The 19,015-nt window shown below is 52.0% G+C and overlaps 1 protein-coding gene across 7 annotated transcripts in view; it reads left to right on the top strand.

The window, feature by feature from the left end:
• Positions 1 to 12,452, top strand: part of Mgll (monoglyceride lipase) — a 165,114-nt gene extending 152,662 nt beyond the window's left edge. For all 7 annotated transcript variants that reach the window (XM_085690594.2, XM_048416524.3, XM_048416523.3 and 4 more), the window contains 3 exons: positions 1,202 to 1,291; positions 7,157 to 7,372; positions 9,785 to 12,452. In XM_085690594.2, the coding sequence (XP_085546720.1) occupies positions 1,202 to 1,291; positions 7,157 to 7,372; positions 9,785 to 9,910 (432 nt within the window). In that variant the 3' untranslated portion in view covers positions 9,911 to 12,452. The remainder of the gene's footprint in view (positions 1 to 1,201; positions 1,292 to 7,156; positions 7,373 to 9,784) is intronic.
• Positions 12,453 to 19,015: the final 6,563 nt, after the last annotated feature.

The following is a 19,015-nucleotide window of genomic DNA, read 5'->3' as shown; positions in this document are numbered from 1 at the left end:
GCAAAGCAGGTCTTACTCTGCCTGGTCAGAGGAGGCAAGTTGGCTGAATAAGGCTGGGAGAGACCTGGCTACAGCATCATCTGGAGAACGTCAGTGGCTGCTCTGGGCATCAGAAGGAAGAGCTAGAACTCTCAGGTGCTATCATGGAAAGAGAGACAGGCAGAGAAAGGGAGGCCCAGTAAAAAAGGCAGATGTGTTTCCAGTCGGCCCTGCTGACCACAGGGAGGCCAAGCCTCCATTGTCCCAATATCCCAAGGTTCTAATAATTTTTTTTTTTTTACAAATGCTGGATGACAGTTAAGCCCTACTCAAAGGATCTAGTAAAGATCACCCAGCAGAGATTCCCCATGCCACAAACAATTCACTCACCATCAAGAGACCAACCTGTATGCCAAGTGCCCTCCACACCTCCTAAGAACTCACCCTTAGCCAGCTTCCATGGTTCTAATTTCAGCATTTCACTTTTGACATAGCTTCTTTCGCCCGAAGTGTCTGCACTCATTGCAGACGTGAAATTAAACAGCCTCTCTCAGAAGGCAAACGTGCAAGACTGGGAATATCTGAGATCCAAAGGAGGCTGGGCTGAGACCGAGTCAGGCTCATCGTGTTGGCTGGGCATGTATAGAACGCCAGGCTTTATCACACAGAATGTTATTAATCTTCCCTGTGGTCCCCATCGGCAGCTGTGCCAACAGAGCTCAGTATTGAGGGCCCAGCCTGTGTTCCTGGCTCACGGAGCTGGGAACCAGATAGGGGGCTCCTTCCCTCTGCCACAGGACTTCCTGTTCAGGCGGGTGATGGTTTGTTTCCCATGTGGTAGAAAATAACATGCAAGCGATTCTCTTTGATCCAAGCTGTCCTGCTTTCTTCGCGCACTGACAGCTGATGCAATGATTCTAACTCTGCTGTGTTGTTGTGGTGCCTCGGAGAAGGGGTGCATCCAAGGGCACCGCCTCGTCAGTGGCTCTCAAAAGCCATTCACAATTACATCTGATGCATGGTTATATCTGCACAGAATTCAGAGCAAGAAAACAGACCCGGTGGTCACAAGAAAGCAGCCCTGCATCGAGCAGCATCTCTGAGTCCTGAGCATCAAGGCCACTGCACCCAGCAGGAGTGCCAGTTCCTTGCCCAGGTGGTACTCTAGCCCTCCAACATGGATGGCCTGCACTCATGACTCTCATTTTACCTCCCCGCTTAGGTCCTTGCTGCCAAAGTGCTCAACCTTGTCCTGCCAAACATGTCCTTGGGGCGCATCGACTCCAGCGTGCTGTCTCGGAACAAGTCGGAAGTGAGTGCGAATGGACATAGGGGTGTCGGGAACAGTACGCAGGTGAAGGCGGGGCCCAGTGAGATCTGACCTCAGCTCTTTCCTCACCACTCTGCTGCCATTTCTGGGTGCTAGGAAGATGGGGACACAATGGAGTGAGAAGTTTTGTCCTTGTCTTGGTTTAGGGGAAGGTGGAGAGTCTGAGCTCCACTCCAGACAACCAGAGAACTGGATAGAGGACACACTGTATGGTTAGGATGGAGGACGCGCTGTGTGGTTAGGATGGAGGACACACTGTATGGTTAGGATGGAGGATGCGCTGTGTGGTTAGGATGGAGGGCACACTGTATGGTTAGGATGGAGGACGCGCTATGCAGTTAGGATGGAGGGCACACTGTATGGTTAGGATGGAGGACATGCTGTATGATTAGGATGGAGGGCACACTGTATGGTTAGGATGGAGGATGCACTGTATGGTTAGGATGGAGGGCACACTGTATGCTTAGGATGGAGGACATGCTGTATGGTTAGGATGGAGGGCACACTGTATGGTTAGGATGGAGGACATGCTGTATGGTTAGGATGGAGGACATGCTGTATGGTTAGGATGGAGGACATGCTGTATGGTTAGGATGGAGGACATGCTGTATGGTTAGGATGGAGGGCACACTGTATGGTTAGGATGGAGGACGCGCTGTGCAGTTAGGATGGAGGACATGCTGTATGGTTAGGATGGAGAGCACACTGTATGGTTAGGATGGAGGACATGCTGTATGGTTAGGTCTCTCCTGGTTGCAAGTGACAGAAACTTAAGTCAAAGAGATTCAAGGGGCCAGAGGACGGCCCTGCGATTATGAGAGCTTCCTGCTCTTGGAGAGGACCCCAGTTGGGTTCTCAGGACCCCAGTTAGATTCCCAAAACCCCACACTGGTAGCTCACAGCTGCCTATAACTCCAGCTCCAGGGGATCTGACACCCTCTTCCACCAGCACCCACACTCACATTATGTACACATAAAAATAAAGAATAAATTAAGGGATTTAAGTAAAAGAGGGCATTTATTGGTAACAGGAACTAAAGAGTTCAGGCAGAGTTAGATCAGGGATCAAAATCTCTGTAAGATCCTGTCCTCTCTCTGTGTCTCTCCCCGACCAGCACCCCTGCTTTGCTTTGTCCCCATCTAAGCTGTCCCCAAGTAAAGGCAAAGAAGCCACAAACCTTATCTGAGCAACCCAAGTGCAAAGGCAGAGCTGCTCCCTTAGACATCTCAGGCTGACTGTGGTTGTCTGGTGTGTAAAACCTGGGGGATCCGTCTGGGAAATGGGTAGGGCTAGCCCCATCTAGACTCTGGACTGAGAGAAAGGAAGGCCTGGATCATGGAGGTAGTAAGGACAGACCCCATTATAGGTGTGCAAACAGCCCCTTAAGTGAGAAGACTTGCTTGGGGTTCCCAGTGCTGGGCTAGCCTGAGAGCCTGCTGGGAGTGCCCACTGCTGGGCTAGCCTGAGAGCCTGCTGGGAGTACCCACTGCTGGGCTAGCCTGAGAGCCTGCTGGGAGTGCCCACTGGCAGATTGATTCTGAAAACCTGAAGGCTTGAAGGAGCAATCCTGGACATGTAGAAGATATCAATCAGAATTAGCCTAACAACTAAGCAGATTGGTTGCCACTTTTCTGCCTTGGTTTCCTTTTTTACCTTAGGAGCTTGAATCACAGGCTCCCCAAAGACCCTAAACCCCTCCCCCCAGGGTGGGGACTCTGGCAACCCCTGTGCCCTGGCCTGCTTTCCTGGGCAGTCAGACTCTGGCTTCCTGGTCGGGTTCCACCCTGGGGCACATTCAGGTGTGGGGGCAGAGAATGCCCTTGTCATCATGCTGGAAAGCGGAAAGTCCCCAGGCTTTCCGCCAGCTGTGTAAGAGACAGGTAAGAGGCTGGTGTTGCTCAAGTGTGGAGAGCAAGAAACCCTGGTTCCTATCCTCAGCTCAAGGGAAAAAAATCATGCAGGGGCATTCCAAGAAACCTGAGGGCTTCAGATTCAGGGGGCTGTTCATCTTCCCTTAAACTTTTAATACAGCTTTACTCTAAAGCCTGTAGTGACTCTCAAACCCTCATTCTGGGGACAAATTTAACTGCCAGGGGATGGAGAGGGTGGGCAGCTTGTATGACCCTTAGACCCTTAGTCTTTCTGAGTGTTTGAAAAGACCCAGAAAGGCCAACACCGACCAATAGACATCAGCTTTTAGAACTTGTTCCTTTTGCTGAGCTGGCCCCTTCAGTCCACTCTGGGTGCCTTTGCTCTGTGGTAGTGACTACTGTGTGAAGGGGGTTTCATGGCAGGCAGGGACTCCTTGACTTGCATCTCAAATAATGGGCCCAGCTTGAATTGGTGCTGGCTGGTGAGCCCAGTCAAAGAGGGTGGCAAAAGAGGGGCTTCCCATGGACATCTGCAGCAAACAGCCGGGTTGTCTATCCTCCTACACAAATGGCAAAGGGAAAGAAAGGAAGAAGAAATTGTTCCAGCCCCTCTCTTGAAAAGCAGCAAGTCATTTCTGAGGTCTTATGGAGAATGTAGGAAACTGTGAAGGCCTGCTCTCAGGTTCCACAGCTCCCAATTGCCTCCTGTGTCCTTTGGGCCAGCTGAGAACTGAAGATGTCTCCCGGCAGGGGACATAGGACTGGAGGTGCTGGGCAGCCTGGAGATTTCTCTCCCCACCCCCACCCCCATCCTTAGAGCAGAGTCTCTGCCTCCCTGCTGCCTTTCAACCTGTGCTGAGCATTAAAAATAGCCACTCCACCCACCCAAGAGAAGTGGTGAGAAGAGGCACCACCCAGCAGCGCACAGCGGGAGTCTTGAGGCTCATCTTTATATGGCACATGGCACCCTACAGTTAGGAAAGCTCCAAAACACCAACAATGCTCCCCTCACTGGCGAGTGCAGGATCGGGGACTGAAGGCCTGAAGCTGGGCGCTAGGGGACAGCACAGGAGGAGAGGCGGGGTTGGGAGAAGCAGGTGATTCCTTGGGTTTGTCGCAGCACGGTCCATCCAATGCTTTCGTGCGGCTTTACTATGAGTCTTGTTTTCTGTGGAGCTTCCTGAAGCTATTATCTTAACTTTCACACCTTCTGGACCATAGCCCCTTCTGTCTCCTGGTAACCATGGAAGTTATGGAAGCCTGCCTGGGTCAAAAGAAAGCAAATCACTCACCCAACAGCACAGTTAGTGAAGTCAGAATTTGAGCCCAGATTCATCTCTGGACCAAATGCATTTGGCACTAACACATTGGATACAAAAACATAACGAGAGAGAGAGAGACAGACAGACAGACAGACAGAGAGACAGAGAGAGAAAGAGAGAGAGAGAGCTCTTTTATTAAAATCACTGAGCTATGCAAACATTTCATGTGTCCGCCACCCTGCATCCCACAACAGGAAGGACAGCATCCAGCCAGGTGTTGACCCTGGCTCCCCGCCAGTGCTTGTCCCATTCTTCACCCGTGCTCATCCCATCTTTAGCCCTGACAACCGTGAATTTTTCCAAAATGCTAGCCAAGCTGACTCAGTGCAGCTCCTTCTAGACATGCGTGAAGCCCTGACCTCCACTCTTAGAGCCACGAGAGAGAAAAAAGCACACAGTGACCAGACCAGAGGATTCGGAGCCCCCCTCAGTTTCCCTGAATGGCACGTGTATCTCCCTCCCTCATGTCCTTGTAGTTCTGTCTGGGACCTGCCTTTCCTTGACTCTGCTGGCGCTCCTTCCCCAGAAGGTGCCATTGTGTCTGTGTGACCAGGAAATAGAAACAAAGCCAAGATCAGGAAGTGGCTGGGGCCGTGAAGCAGCTAAACCCAGGCGTAGACTCCTTTGGGACCTAGCCTATTGGGACCCTCCAGGGAGCAGGATGAAACCTCTGGAAGGATATTAATAGTGGACTTTGGACAGCAGCAGGTGGACTGAGCCCACAAGGCCACCATCCCCAGATCCTGGAAGAGATTAGCATAGATGCAACATGAACATATTCAGAAGCAGCAGTTTGGGAGGCAGGAGCTGGTTCCTTCTTTTGCCCCATGCCTTCTCAGAGTCAAGACATCCTTTCTGTTTGCTCTACACACCTAAGGGTGACCATTGCCTTAGTACTTCCTCTCACTCTTTAGAGAAGAAAGCAAATCCTTGACCCAAAGCATATGACCAGTTCCTTTACTTGTTTCTTATTGGCCAGGATATGATCACATGACCACATCTAACTGCAAGGGAGGCTGAGATGTATATTCTTTATCTGAGAGGTTATGTACCCTGCCCAATACCCAGGGCTCTATAAGGAAAACAGGAGTTGAGGCACTAATGCCAGTGGGCCACTGGACCTCTCAGTACGTTAGTTTCCTCGCCTGTATCACATGAGTAGTAAGAGCCTTGATTCCATTGTGAGGCATTGCATCTGTAGGAGGAGCTCAGATGGCAGCTGTTGAGCTGCATACAAGGTGGGGTCCTGGATGGCACCCCCAACACCAGGTTATGCCCACGGTGGTGTGCTTGTGATAGGTGGCACAGCTGGAGCTGCCACTCTTACTGTTGCCATCAAGACTTTGCCAACCTCAAGCCTAAGGCTCTTCCGGTGGCCCCATAACTCTCCTCCAGGTAGGACTCCCTGGAGTCCCTGAAAGAGACCTATGGTGGCCTGGGTCCATGGCCAGCTCTCCCCCCACTGCCCCTGCACTGCTCCGTCAGACTCGAGTCCTCTCTTCGCCTGCTGAACAGATGGCCTGGCTCTGTGGGGTTCTCGCCAGCTCAGCTGCGAGAAGTGTTTAATCTGTCTCGTGCAGCTCATCACAAATGGTCAGCTTGGTGGGGCTCAAATCCAGGATGCCGGGGTGACTGCAGGACAGCCGGTCCCTTCGCCCATGGGTCTGGAATTCTAGCCAGGCCTTCAGAGGGGTGGCAACAGAAGTGGATGATCTTAAGTCAGGGCTCTGAGACCCCTGCCGTACCAGGCCCAGTAGCATTCAGTTCCCCTCACCTTGGTCCCACCATCTGGTTGTCCCAAACTTGCTCAGAGTCTACCTGCAAGGAGAAAAGTAAGCAACAGGTGTCACAGCTTCCCAGATGTTCTTGGGAGCCTAAGAGACTTGTATCGGAGGGGGACTTCCTGCTCCAGCCCGTGATCCCCAGCCCTTCTGTCTGCATGTCCTTTACCCTGTATAGAGACAGTGTTGGGAATGGGAACAAGAAAACCCTCTCTGATACCTCAGAGTTGCTCAAGCCAAATAACCCGAGTAGATGACATGGTGTTCTTGTGGTTTGGTTTTGTTTTGTTTGTATGTGTGTATGTACATTTTTTTTTTAAATTTTAGACAAGGTCAATATGACCTTGAACTTAAGCTCCCCCTGCTTTGGCAAGGACTGGGGTTGTAAGCATGTGTCACCTCTATGTTGCCGATTTGTAAAAATCCACCTTAGTATTAGAAAATTTCTACAGACTTTTTTGTAGACAGACAGCCCTCCATATCCTTGGACTCCATATGGGAGAATCCAAACAGCCGTTTCTTATCTGTCCTGCAAAGCCCAGCATTTCTATGGTGCTGACCGTGGCCTTCATCTGAGCGTCTGGAGACAACTGAAGCATAGGGAAGGGTGTGTGGGGCTCCACTCAGACAATATGTATCAAGCTACATGAGGTACCTGATCATCTCAGACTTTGGGGATTCTGAATCTGCTCCCCAATGCATGCTAAGTCAGAGCTGTAGGAAACATGCTTAGGTCCGAGTGCAGAGGTTCTGAACCCAGTTTAGACCCCCATTCTCCAGGAGCTGAACACATTGCCAGTCTCCACAGCGCTTGGGCAGGCAGAAGGACCCCCTCTTGGAGCCCACAAACTGACAGACTCTCCTCCTCTCAGGTCGACCTATACGACTCCGACCCACTCATCTGCCGCGCGGGGGTGAAGGTGTGCTTTGGCATACAGCTGATGAACGCCGTCTCGAGGGTGGAGCGTGCAATGCCCAAGCTGACACTGCCATTCCTGCTGCTGCAGGGTTCTGCTGACCGGCTGTGCGATAGCAAAGGTGCCTACCTGCTCATGGAATCATCCCGGAGCCAGGACAAGACACTCAAGGTAAGGGACAGGAGACATGATCCCCCAGCCTGTCTGGGAAGCAACGGTGCAGAGTTAGAGGCAAATGAACTTTGTGACAGCGCATGGTCCCCAACCCATCGCTTCACAAGAGTGAACCTCACAGAGGAAGAGAATAATATGATGGTATGGGCAAGGGAAAGGCATGCAGTTGGGCACAGGAGACAGTGTCTTCTCCAAGCTTCAGGGCTCCCTGCAATGCCCCAGTGCCCTCGTACCTGCTCAGAGTCCACAGGTACTGTGGCCTCAGGACACACAGGGACTGTGGGGTCAGGGAGTGCAGGTTCTGGGACACTTGGATGAGTCTTGTCTGCAAGGGCATCTGCAGGAGTTGGCCCTATGGTTGGGGTCTCTGAGGACAGGCCATAACTTGATGATGTGACATGTTTGACACAGAGAACAGTCAGAGTACCTACCACTCAGTGGCTTTCAAGACACATGGTTTGGGGTCCAGATATACTTGCCTTTTGTCCCATCGAACTAGGAGGCACCCCACCTGAGGAGGTTAGACCCTGCTGGGTACCAGTCAGACAATGTGGAACCCTGGAACTGAAGCATGCCCACCCTCTTGCCCACATGGTTGGGCTCCTGGCCTGGGCAGGTGTGGGGCGGGGTGCCGCAGAATCTGGACTACATCCTCACTGTGTTGCAGAGACAGTTAGGTGACTTCAAAAGTGGTGGAGTCAGTGTTTGAACCGAGGTCCTTGGACCTGAGTCCGCAGTCCCTCCCAGCCTGGCCCACTCTGGCAGAGGCATGTATCTTGGCAAATTGTCAGGGACTTCTCAGTGGTGGAGCTCTGGCCTCGTTCAAGGGGCCCAGCTCCACACTCCCAGGAGAATTAGCTTTTCACTCGCTCAGCTTCTGCAGCTGCTGTCTCTTGAGTGCTGACTTTGTGGAGATCCCGAGGACAGTCTGACAAAGGCTCCCCTCCCCTGGAGCCTGTACTCCCGTGGGTGAGCAAAGAGCAAACAGGTGCTCAGAACGGCTGTGGACAGGGCTCAGGGTCGGCAGGACAGAGGGATGCTGGAGCACTCCCCTCCCATGAACTTAGCGGGAGAGTAACCATGGAAGAACACTCCAGACCAAGCAAGCAAGGGAAGTGGGGATGGGGGTGGGAGGCCCTTGGTCTTGGCACAGGGAGCAGCTGTGAGAACAAGGCTGGCACAGGAGGAGGCGCTCATGAGAAACACTGTTCACAGCTGAGGTGAGGAAACAAGCGTGTCGCCTTCAGATGGGAGACGCCTGTGCCGGGTGGAGCACAGTCCCGCCTAAAGAGCGCATGCCTGCGCCACATGGAGGCTTCTGGAGGGTGGTAAATGTATCGAAAAGCAAGATGAGGCAGGCTCGGAAAGCCAAGAGCGGCGTGCTCTTATGGACATGTGTAAACTAAATCCCCAAAGCCTGCACCAGAAACATTTAAATTACAATTCCCAAGGCTGAGGGAGTGAGGAGGGAGAGGCAGGAGGACTGGTAGGTTAGAGGCAAATGCAGTTCTGGGGTTCTGTAGTCCATTGAATAGTTGAGAACAGAAGAGGCATGTTGAGTGCTCTTAGCACAGAGAAGTAAAGGATATGTTGATTGCTTTACACAGTATTGACGGATGCTCCTGGGGTTTGGGTCTGTAAAAGCAGGCGGCTTCAGTGCTCCTCTGAGACAGGTGACCCCAGCAGACAGCAGAAAGAAATCCTAAGACAAATGGCAAGTAGATAGGTCTTACTTCTAAAGAGGGCTGACCGAAGGGACATCCTCGTCAGCCACATGGTACGGGGTTTCTAAGCAACAAGTGGTTTCTAGGCTGTTGGGACTATAGGAGCCACAGGCAAGGGAGGGAGCTGTCCAGGACAGGCCAGAGCCACGGTGTGTTTGAGGGCCACTGGTCTGCCTCTGGACACTGCTGGGAAGTCCAGAGTTATTCAAGCATCAAGTGACTCTGAGTAGGGCAAGTGAGATCCCTGGAGACCTTGTCAAGGGCCACCGCTCTGGGATGTGGGGAGGGGGGAGTAGAGAATGAAGGGAAATGATGGAAGGTGGGGGCGTGAAGATGGACAGAGCTTCCTGGCAGGAAGGTTCTGGGGATCTAAGCTGTACCAGCAGGTGGAGAGCCCTGGGAATAGCAGTGAATGTCCAGACTGTGATGAAGTTGTAATTGTGATTAGAAGGTGCTGGCTGGAGCAGGGCAGAGGCGAGCCATACCTGCCTTCTCAGCCACCAGCAGCCTGAGGTGGGAGAATGACATTTAAGGCTAGCCTAAGCAACATGGTGGTGTTCTGCCTGAAAATGAACTAGGGGACACGTTGGGAATGGTTGCCACGTGAACTCGTAAGACATTGTGCACTCCTGTGCCCTGCCTATCCCACGCACCAGGTCTAACTCCCTGGCTCTTCTGATTGCAGATGTATGAAGGTGCCTACCACGTTCTCCACAAGGAGCTTCCAGAAGTCACCAACTCTGTCCTCCATGAAATAAATACGTGGGTCTCTCACAGGATAGCAACGACAGGAGCTGGGTGCCCACCCTGAATGGACCAGCCAGGCAACCAGCTTATGGTCTGGGGGAAGCAGGCAGAGGAAGGGCAGTGCTGACTGGCTCAAAAAAAGGAATCTCAAATTGGAGGGAACCCTAGTGCAATTTACTCTGAAAAAAAAAAAAAAGCTAATTTGTTATATATAAGGCTACTGGCCACTGGCTCTACCACTTTAGAGGGTAGGCACTTTATGAAAGAGGAGTATATTTTCTACACAGAGACTGTGTTGGAATGTCCTTTGAATAAACAATTCAGCCTCTGCCCACCTCTCCCAGCTCCCATGGGGTTCAGGGACTCTCTTGCAGTTCCATGTCCCAGCCTGCAATAATCAGAGGTCTCTTTCCTCCTCTCCCAAGCCTTCTCTGACTGGCTGTTCTTTGGCATGTGATGAGGTGGCCTGTGTCCCCAGAGCTAGCTCCTTAGGCTCATGTGCCCCTCTGAGGCACTTCCTCAAAATGGGCAGCCACCCTATGACCTGGTCAGCGACTTCTCAGATGGAAGTCGGGCTGTGGGGAGGGAGGGTGGCCATTCTCCCTACATGACTCTTCCCCTCGCTGGGAGTTTGGTTGCCCTCAGCAGGTCTGTGTATCCAGAGAGGCACCTTTTCTCAGGTCACTAAGTACTCCATGCTGAGGAGGGTGGCTTTAAAGATAAGCGTTTAATATATATGGTATATTCTAAAATAGAGACTATATGGGTGGACGGGTGAAGCCTGGGCAGCTTTAGAAGAACTGGTACCCCACACCGGGCTGGTCTTCCGAGGGCCAGTCCCCTAACTGAAGACTACCTGGCTCTTCTTGCAGAGAAAACACAGGGGGTAGAGGACTGTGGCCTGGGCTGTCCCTCTGTCCAGAGCCACTGGGAGTTGCTTGCCAGTAGCACAGCTACCTCTGGTGGCAGGGGAGACTCTCATGAAGCCATGGTGCTGGCTGCCTGCCCAGGGCAGCAAAGGCACTCAGTGACCACCTGCAGACAAGGGCCACAGCTGTCTGTACCCCATCACAGGCTGCAGCAGGCCTCATAGAGGCTACCCTGGAGCAGTGAAGTGCAAGCCCCCTGCCCTCTCAGGTGCCCGCCCAGAGGCCCGCCCCAGGCCTCACTTAGCGCCAGCAATAACTGGGGCTCACTGCCCTCCTGGAGCACTTCCATCTTCACAGAGGGGCTTGCCGTTACCTCAGGAGTCTTGTTAGTGCACATAGGACCCTGGGAAGGGGCGCTGCTACCAGGGAGAGCTGCTTGGCTGCAGGGACGGGAGAGTGGGCCCTCGATTCTCCAGGAAGCTGCCAACCAGGGCCCTGTGGTCCTGGAAGGGCACCTGTCCACCTAGGCCCCCTCCTTTCTGGAGTTTATTCTAAGTCTTGGGGAAGGTCCTCTGCCTTCTCCAGTGGCCGTGACCATACATGGCAGTCAAAAGCTGGCCATCCTACAGGCCATAAGGACACTGTGTCCCTCATCAGGGCCAAGCACTGCATGCAGGGACGGCAGGGCCCAGGAGCTGTCCTGAGCCCCCTCTTAGCTCTGCATCTCTTTAGAACATAGAGATATAAAAGTGCACTAAGAGGGGCAGTCAGCACTCCAGGCTGCTCAGGGAGCCTGGTCAGCAGCAGACAGGCATGGGGTGTTTCTGTTCTCCATTAAGAAAAAAAAAAAAAAAAAGGACCCTACTCCAGACTACTGTGCCCCTGGGCCCGGAGCCACCCAGGGCTGCTCCCAGAAGCACATGCTGACAATGGCACTTTCTTTCCAAACCACATGCCCCACCTGGGCTGGTGGCTTTCGTGCATGACTTCATTTACAGAGATGCATGTGCATCTGGTTAAAGAACCGCTAACACTAAAAGGGGGCAAATGACCGGAAACTGGGACTGTCTTGTGAAGCCCGGAAGAGGGCAGGGCCAACACAGGCTGTCTGTAGAGAGCTGGGCCAGCCTGACAGGCTGGGCTTCATAGTCACCCCACCACCAGGATGCAGAGGGATTGGGGTGTGGGAGGAAGCTAAGACGCACAAGGCTTGGCCTGAAGAAGGTGGAAGCCAGCGGGGGGGGGGGGGGAGACAGGAGAGCGCGCCCCAGGTGAAGGCGAGGGGAACCAGACCTGAGCACCTTTAAGAACATAGCACCTTCTCCAACAAGGATGGACTTAGTGCCCGAAAAGCTTTTTAGGAAAGGGTGCCACCTGCAGGTAGTAGGGTGTCTCAACCACTAAGCCCCAGTTCCTCGGTGGAGATGGGGAACGACCTCCCTCCACCATGGCCCCCTCAGCTTCAGGGTGTCGGGGGACCACCATGAGAGCAGTCGGGGTGCTCTGATACCACAGGGCTCTACTCATATCCCACCCCTAGGCCACCTCACACTTCCCTCTCTCTCCTGATTGCTATTGTAACTTTCTAGGGATCACAGTGGCTCACTGGTCTGTTGCTGTCGCGCTCAGTCACTCCCCATGTGTACTCTTAGTGGGGAACCTGTACCGGCTTAGAACTACTAAAGAAACCAATGTGCACTACAGCTCACCATAATAAACCATGTGCTTTTGGAGAGACCCGTGTCTGTCCGCGTGGCGTCATGTTCTGTGTGTCAGCCCTTTTGCTAAGAGAACCGCTGGCCTGTGCTGGAAGTGTCATGTGCTAGTCAGCTGACGGGAACTCAGCAGCCCTTCCAGGGGCAAATGTCAATTGGATACATGGATTTTATCTTCTCCCATCCGCTCCTGGGGAGGTCACGCTGGAGCATAGATTCGTCCCCCCAGCATCCCCAGTGCTCAGGCAACCTTAACAGCTTGGTGCTCTGAAACAGACATGTTGGGTGCCCAGCATGGCCAAGCCCCATCTTCACCCACGTCTGCTCCCTGACTGAGGGGGAATCCAGAGCATCTATTAGGTGGTGTACCGGTCACCTCCCCTTGCTCCCTATAATCTCTTGACCTAACAGCTCTGATTTCAGAATGTCACCAAATTCGGACTGCCCCACTTTCCCCAGAACTCTCAGTTTAACTGCTGGGGAATAGCAGCCTCCTCGGGCATCCCCGCTGAGTCAGATGTGAAGCCTCCCCTATGCAAAGGCCTCTGTGGCTCCAGCTCACTAGAGGCTGAGGTCCCTACTGAGAGTGGGTTCGGACTACATCACAGACAGCCTCTCCGTGCCCTGTCCCTGCTTTCTCTCTCACTGCCCCCGTGCCATTGGATATGACACACTGTTTTGTCTCCCACGTGGGTTGCCAGGTGAGAAGCACATGTTCTATCTATTGTCCAGAGGGTCCCCAGAGATACTGTGTCATGGGGCTGTAGATGGAGTGAATGAACGGGAGGAAGGACAGAGAGAAAGGAAGTAACTGAGCATCAGGAGCGCGAGAACGGCTGAGGATGAATGCAGGGGTCTGGGAAGGAAGAAGGTGAGCGAGGAGGAAAGAAGGAATATCAGAAAATTCAAAAACAGTTCTCACCTCAAAGAGGATAAAAGAGTTTGTTATGGAGCTAAATAGGATTGGTGATGGCCTGGAAATGTGGATTCAGGCCACTCCAAATTCTATGCTCCAATGTTCAAGTTCATGAAGGTTTTATAGTAACTGAACTAAGAAAGACATTAATCGAGGCACTTCTCAGGTACATTGATAGAAACATTAGGGACACAGGTATAGTGGCTTGTATAAGAGATGCCGCCCATTGGCTCTGATATTTGAACACTTGGTCCCCTGTTGGTGGTGCTGTTGCCGGGGGTGGGGGTGGGGCTGCAGACCTGTTAGGAGGTGGAGTCTTGCTGGAGGCAGTGTGTCACTGTGGATGGACGAAGTCACTCCTCATGGTGCTGGAGGCAGTGTGACATTGTAGATGGAAGTCACTCATGGTACTTTATTACAGCAACCAAAAGCAACTAATCCAGCAAGTTAAAACAAATCAGGGCAGTCTCTGCTGCAGGTGTCATACTCCCAGATTAGTGCACAGAGATGTACTCTTATGAATGCCCGGCCTTAGCTTGGCTTGTTTCTATTTAGCTTTCTTAAATTATCCCATCTAGCCTGGTGGTGGTGGCGCACTCCTTTAATCCCAGCACTCAGGAGGCAGAGGCAGGCGGATCTCCGAGTTCTAGACCAACCTAGTCTACATACAGAGCGAGTGCCAGGACAGCCAAGACTGTTAACACAGAGAAACCCTGTCTCAAAAAAAAAAAAATATCCCATCTACCTTTTGCTTCTAGGCTTTTATCTTTCTTTATTCTATACACCTTTCTTTCCTTCTTATTCCGTGGCTGGTTGTGACTGAGTGCCTGGTCCCTGCCGTCTTCCTCTCCTCCTCTTCTCGCTCCTCCCTCTTCCCATTCTTCTCTCATTTATTCTCTCTGCCTGCCAGTCCCACCGATTTTTCTCTAGCTATTGGCCATTCAGATCTTTATTAGACCAATCAAGTGTTTAGACAGGCTAAGTAACACAGCTTTACAAAGTTAAAAAAAATGCAACATAAAAAATGCAACACATCCTTGCATCATTAAACAAATATTCCACAGCATAAATCAATGTAACACATCTTAAAATAATATTCCACAGCACTCTGCTATAGACCTCAGAAGCTCTCTGATGGCCCTCTTAGCTTTTGGTTGATAGAAACCACTGGTCTTTTAGGTTAACTTATTTCAAAGGGTTTTGCCTATTAATCACAAGGATGTTTGGTCAGAGGTGGGTAGGAAATGGCTATCAAAGAGGTTGGAGATAGCCCACAATAAATTGAAATTAGCCTCTGGACTGTTTCAGCCTCTCTATGGCCTTTGAAGTTCTAATCAGCCTTGCAGAAGGTTCAGCAGAAAGTACAGCTTCTTTCCAGGAACTTGGGTTCACAGGAATGAGAGGGAAAGAATGAGCCGCTGGAGAAGGAGCAGTCAGCATGCACCTTTCAAAGAATAGAACAGAAATTAGAAATTGCATCTAGTACTTCTTTATAATAGGACCACTTGCCTGTGGCATGGCCACAGCTGGGGAGGCTGGGAAATGAGGCACCAGCCAGCGAAAGGGAGGGTGCAGGACTCTGGACATAGTGGGCTATTGCCTATGAACCTGCAGCTTGGAGACCTGGAGAGAGAGAAGGCATGGCAGCACGGGCAGAGAACAGGAGAGCGGAACAGGGCCCAGCCAGCAGTGTCTGACAGGTGGGACAAAGCTGCTCAAGAGGTAGGTGACAGGTGTGTCAGGGTCTGGGAGAGAAGAGAATGTCCACCTCTCTGGGTACTGGAGGGAAGGAGACTGCCAGTCGGCCCATACTGCTCACCGTCCATTTTCTGGAGCTCTGGTTCTGCTTCCCAGGGGAGAAGGGGTCACGTGAATGACTGGTGGAGCCCCATCATGGCCCCATGGGTGGTTGGAAATCCAAGGGTGCAGTGATTTGCTACCCACAGCTGAGGCAGAGCCGGGGCAGAGCCACACACACCTCTGCCCCCACAGCAAGGCCTGAAAGCCAGCATCGTGGAAAACTACTGAGACCTGAGAACCTTTAGCCTGTCTCCAAGACCTGGACAGATGTCCCCTCCCCAAGGACCCAAGGAAGCCCACCATAGGTATTCTAACAGTGTACCCACATACCCTGCAGAGAGGGGGTGACCTGCACAACCCGTCATTTATGTCCGACCAGAGAAACCAGGCACTTTCCCCAGATGCACAGGGACTTAAAACTGTTCATTACATAACCAAAGGGCTAGGTGTGGCTTGGGAGAGGAGTGCAGGTCCTGGGTTCCATCACAGTGAGATATAAAGTATGAACTGTCAAGTGAGAGACAGATGTTTCTGTCGTCCTAAAACCCAATATAGATGCTGTGCTGATCCATCCCCTCATCTTCAAAGCTCTTTAGAAACTGCTTCTGCAAAAAGGCTCTGGCTCCTCATTAGGTTCCACAAAGCAGCAGCAGCAGGGCGAAAGTCTGGCATCTCTGCCTTCATCCTGTGACTGTGTTCCTTTGGGTTGGCAGCTCACCTCTGTACCCCAGTGTATTAATCACAACCTACTTCAAATTCAAAGGCACAGAAATAGTTATTACCCTAAAACTGCCTTGACTTTAGAATTCAGGAACTGCAGAGCCCGGAAGCACAGAATGCCCTTCCGTGTCAGGACAACCCTCAAGACAGGACAGCCCCCGAGGGCACACCATCCCTCAGATGAAGACAGTTGTCCTTGAGAGAGAGGCTGTACCCAGGAGCAAAAGTGTTTGTCCTATAGGACCAGGTTGGTCCCCTCAAAAATTAACAGTGCTGCCAATCAGGACTGAAACCACACCTTGACCAGGGCTGCCGAATGATTCACCATCAGCTGAGGCCTCCATGGTTGCAGCTCAGCAGGTTTCAGACAGATGGACCTCAGGGACCTGTTTACCCTCCTGGGTGCTCAGAGGTGCGCCCCCTGGTGGTCAACAGGAAGCTGTGATTGGCTCAAATGGAACTCTTCACACAGATGATGGCCAAAGCATGGCCCTGATTGGTGCAAATGTCCCTTTCTGGATCTATAAATAGGGGTGCACACTGTGCTAGGAGTGCCGTTGAGTTTACGAGGTTCTCAAACTCTGGGCCTGAGCTGTAACTGTGGAGATAAGCTCCCCACTCAGAAGCAGCAGCCCTGGGACAGATAAGAGGGTCGGACCTCTTCCTGGGATACTGGGTAGCTGTTAAAATACTGTTAAAATTGTTAGGCATGGTGCTATTTGCTTCTGATCCTAACACTTGGATGGTGGAAGCAGAAGAATCATACGTTCAGGGCTGTTTTAGGCTACATGATCAGTTTTAAGTCACCCTGGGGTACGTGTCCCCGTTTCAAAAGAAACCAATCTTTTAAAAACTCACTGTTAGTGGGGATATAGTGGGGATAAGTTCTCATGTTCATTTTCCTATAAACAAAACCTAAAAGACGCTTTGAGATGGAAGCAATGTGACACCCTAACTGGCTAGTTTGCTCTGGACAAAAGAACTGTCAGCTCCACCACCTCTGTCAGCACAAGCCAACTGGAACATTCCACAGACACCTTAAGACAACTATGCTAGTACCCTCCCAATCAGGCACATCCAAGTGTCCCAGCTCCTGAAGGAACAGCTTCAGCCAGGCCTGTGTGAGCCTGGGTGAGCTCAAGATGACCCTGGAGCCATGTCCACCCTAAGCACATCCCCTGGTGGTCTAGCAGACAGACTGCAGTGTCTGGTGGTGAGACGAGGCTGTGCTTGGACCAAACAGCTCGCCTCAAGCTGTATAAGCAGACTGTGCACGCTCACTCATGAGTGGCAGGGAGACATCTTCCTGCACTCCCTCCCCGGTGGTACAGCATTAGTCCCTATAAAGGGCTTCTTTAAAGTGGTCTTTTCTTGTCCACGGTCAGTAGTGTGGGCTGAGCTGGTAATAGAAATCCCAGCAGAGTGAAGGCAGAAGCAAGAGCAGCATCAGTGACAAGTGAGTGGTCAACAGGCTGCGATGCAAACGGGACATAGCGGAAGAAGCAGCCGATCAGTTAGTTCAAGAGCTGCCCGGGCAGGGAGAGGAGCAGTAAGAGTAGAGGCTGTGGAGAATGGAGATGGAGGCACAACTCAAGCTTGGAGGAACCAGGGAAGAGAAACTGCAGGCCCGGGGCACTAGGAGAGTTCCCAAGAACTGGCTTCAAGACCAAGAGTCCCACCTTGAGTCAAGACAATGTTAAAAGTACTCCAGACTTGCCAGGCTACACAGGAGTACAACATTGGCTGCTGCCAACAGCTGAGGAGTCAGATTTCTAAGGTGCACACAAGAGCTGTACCACTTACAAGGCTACAGGTCCTGACAACCAAGGCTGCAGAGATAGTGGGCACCATGTGCTGCTGCCTGCTGTGGCCAAACACTGAGGAAGACGAGCAACCAAGACCAACACTAGAGGAACATCTCCTTTCCTATAGTTTCTAACTGGATAGACTCAGCAAAGGGGCGCTGGCCAGCTGCTGGGCAGAAACACTAACAGGACCTACATGGTACCCAGGCCACTGTGGGCTAAAGCCCAGAGCAACGAATTCCCAGCCTGAGCACTTAGGATCCTGGCTTTCTGATTTCTACAGCCTGAAGCAGCCAGACCCCAGCTCTCTGCAGCCTCTGGTTCTATCAGTCTAGCGCCTTGCGATGGCCCACTGGAGACCATCTCACCTGCTTACAACTGCTATCTGGGCAGAGCAGGAAGGATCCCATTGCCTAATAGTAGCAAGGCTGGTGTCTCCGACTTGCAACACTCAGGTTTCTACCTCACACTAAAATGAGGAACTAGGCACGTGTGCTGTGTTTGGGGAACTCATCTCCACTCTCACCCACAGCCTGGCTCCTTGGTGACCTCACTGGGCCACCAAAAAACCTAGAGAATATGGATTCCAGGGTACTTAAAATTCCTATGCTTGTGTTATTAATGTCTGGTGGAAAATGGAAACTTTGATTTCAATAACAGCTGCTCAATAATGGATTTGATTTAATAATTAATCACACACAGGAAGAAATGCATGCTAGTTTAAAGCTTTCCCTTTACCTTGTGAAGTTAAACCTACACATCCTGAACTGCCTGTGACCTGAGTCCCCATCCTCCCTGTCCCTGCGGTGTCAAAGTACAAGCTTAAATATGCAAGTCATTGCCACACCCCTGCTGGGCTGGCACCTCCCAGCAGGTGGCTCCTGCATACGCTCCACAAACACCCAGGTTCGCCCCAGACCAGGGGTAACCCTAAGCCTTCTCAGATAAATACACACTGAACTCATCTCCCCGGCTTGGAACTTGGGGGGGGGGGGCACCCTAGGCCCTGGTGGAGCCAGTGAGACCCTGCCACCCATCTGGTCTCCCCTCTGCTCACGGGGGGCTCTGGAGCCTTCCACCTTTGCACCAATCGTCAGAGAAGCCTGACTGAAGGCAACTGGTCCCAGCTGGCGGCTTCCGAGCTTCCTCCACGCGGCCAACAAAGCAGAGCAAAACAAATGAAAAGGCACTGGTGAAGGAAAGGGGGAAATCATCTAGAAAGTTCTGGAAAATGGCAAACACAAAGACAGGGAGAGCTATAACATTTCAGGGTAACAAGCACAGGTCAATGGCTATCCAGGACTGCGGCCAAAGCAAGGGTCAATGCAGGTCAGGGGGTCGTGG

This window comes from Myodes glareolus, chromosome 6 (genome assembly GCF_982192425.1).
Source record: "Myodes glareolus chromosome 6, mMyoGla1.1, whole genome shotgun sequence".
Lineage (NCBI taxonomy): Eukaryota > Metazoa > Chordata > Mammalia > Rodentia > Cricetidae > Myodes > Myodes glareolus.
The sequence above is the reverse complement of the archived record's forward strand: the minus strand, read 5'-3'. Positions and strand labels throughout refer to the sequence as shown.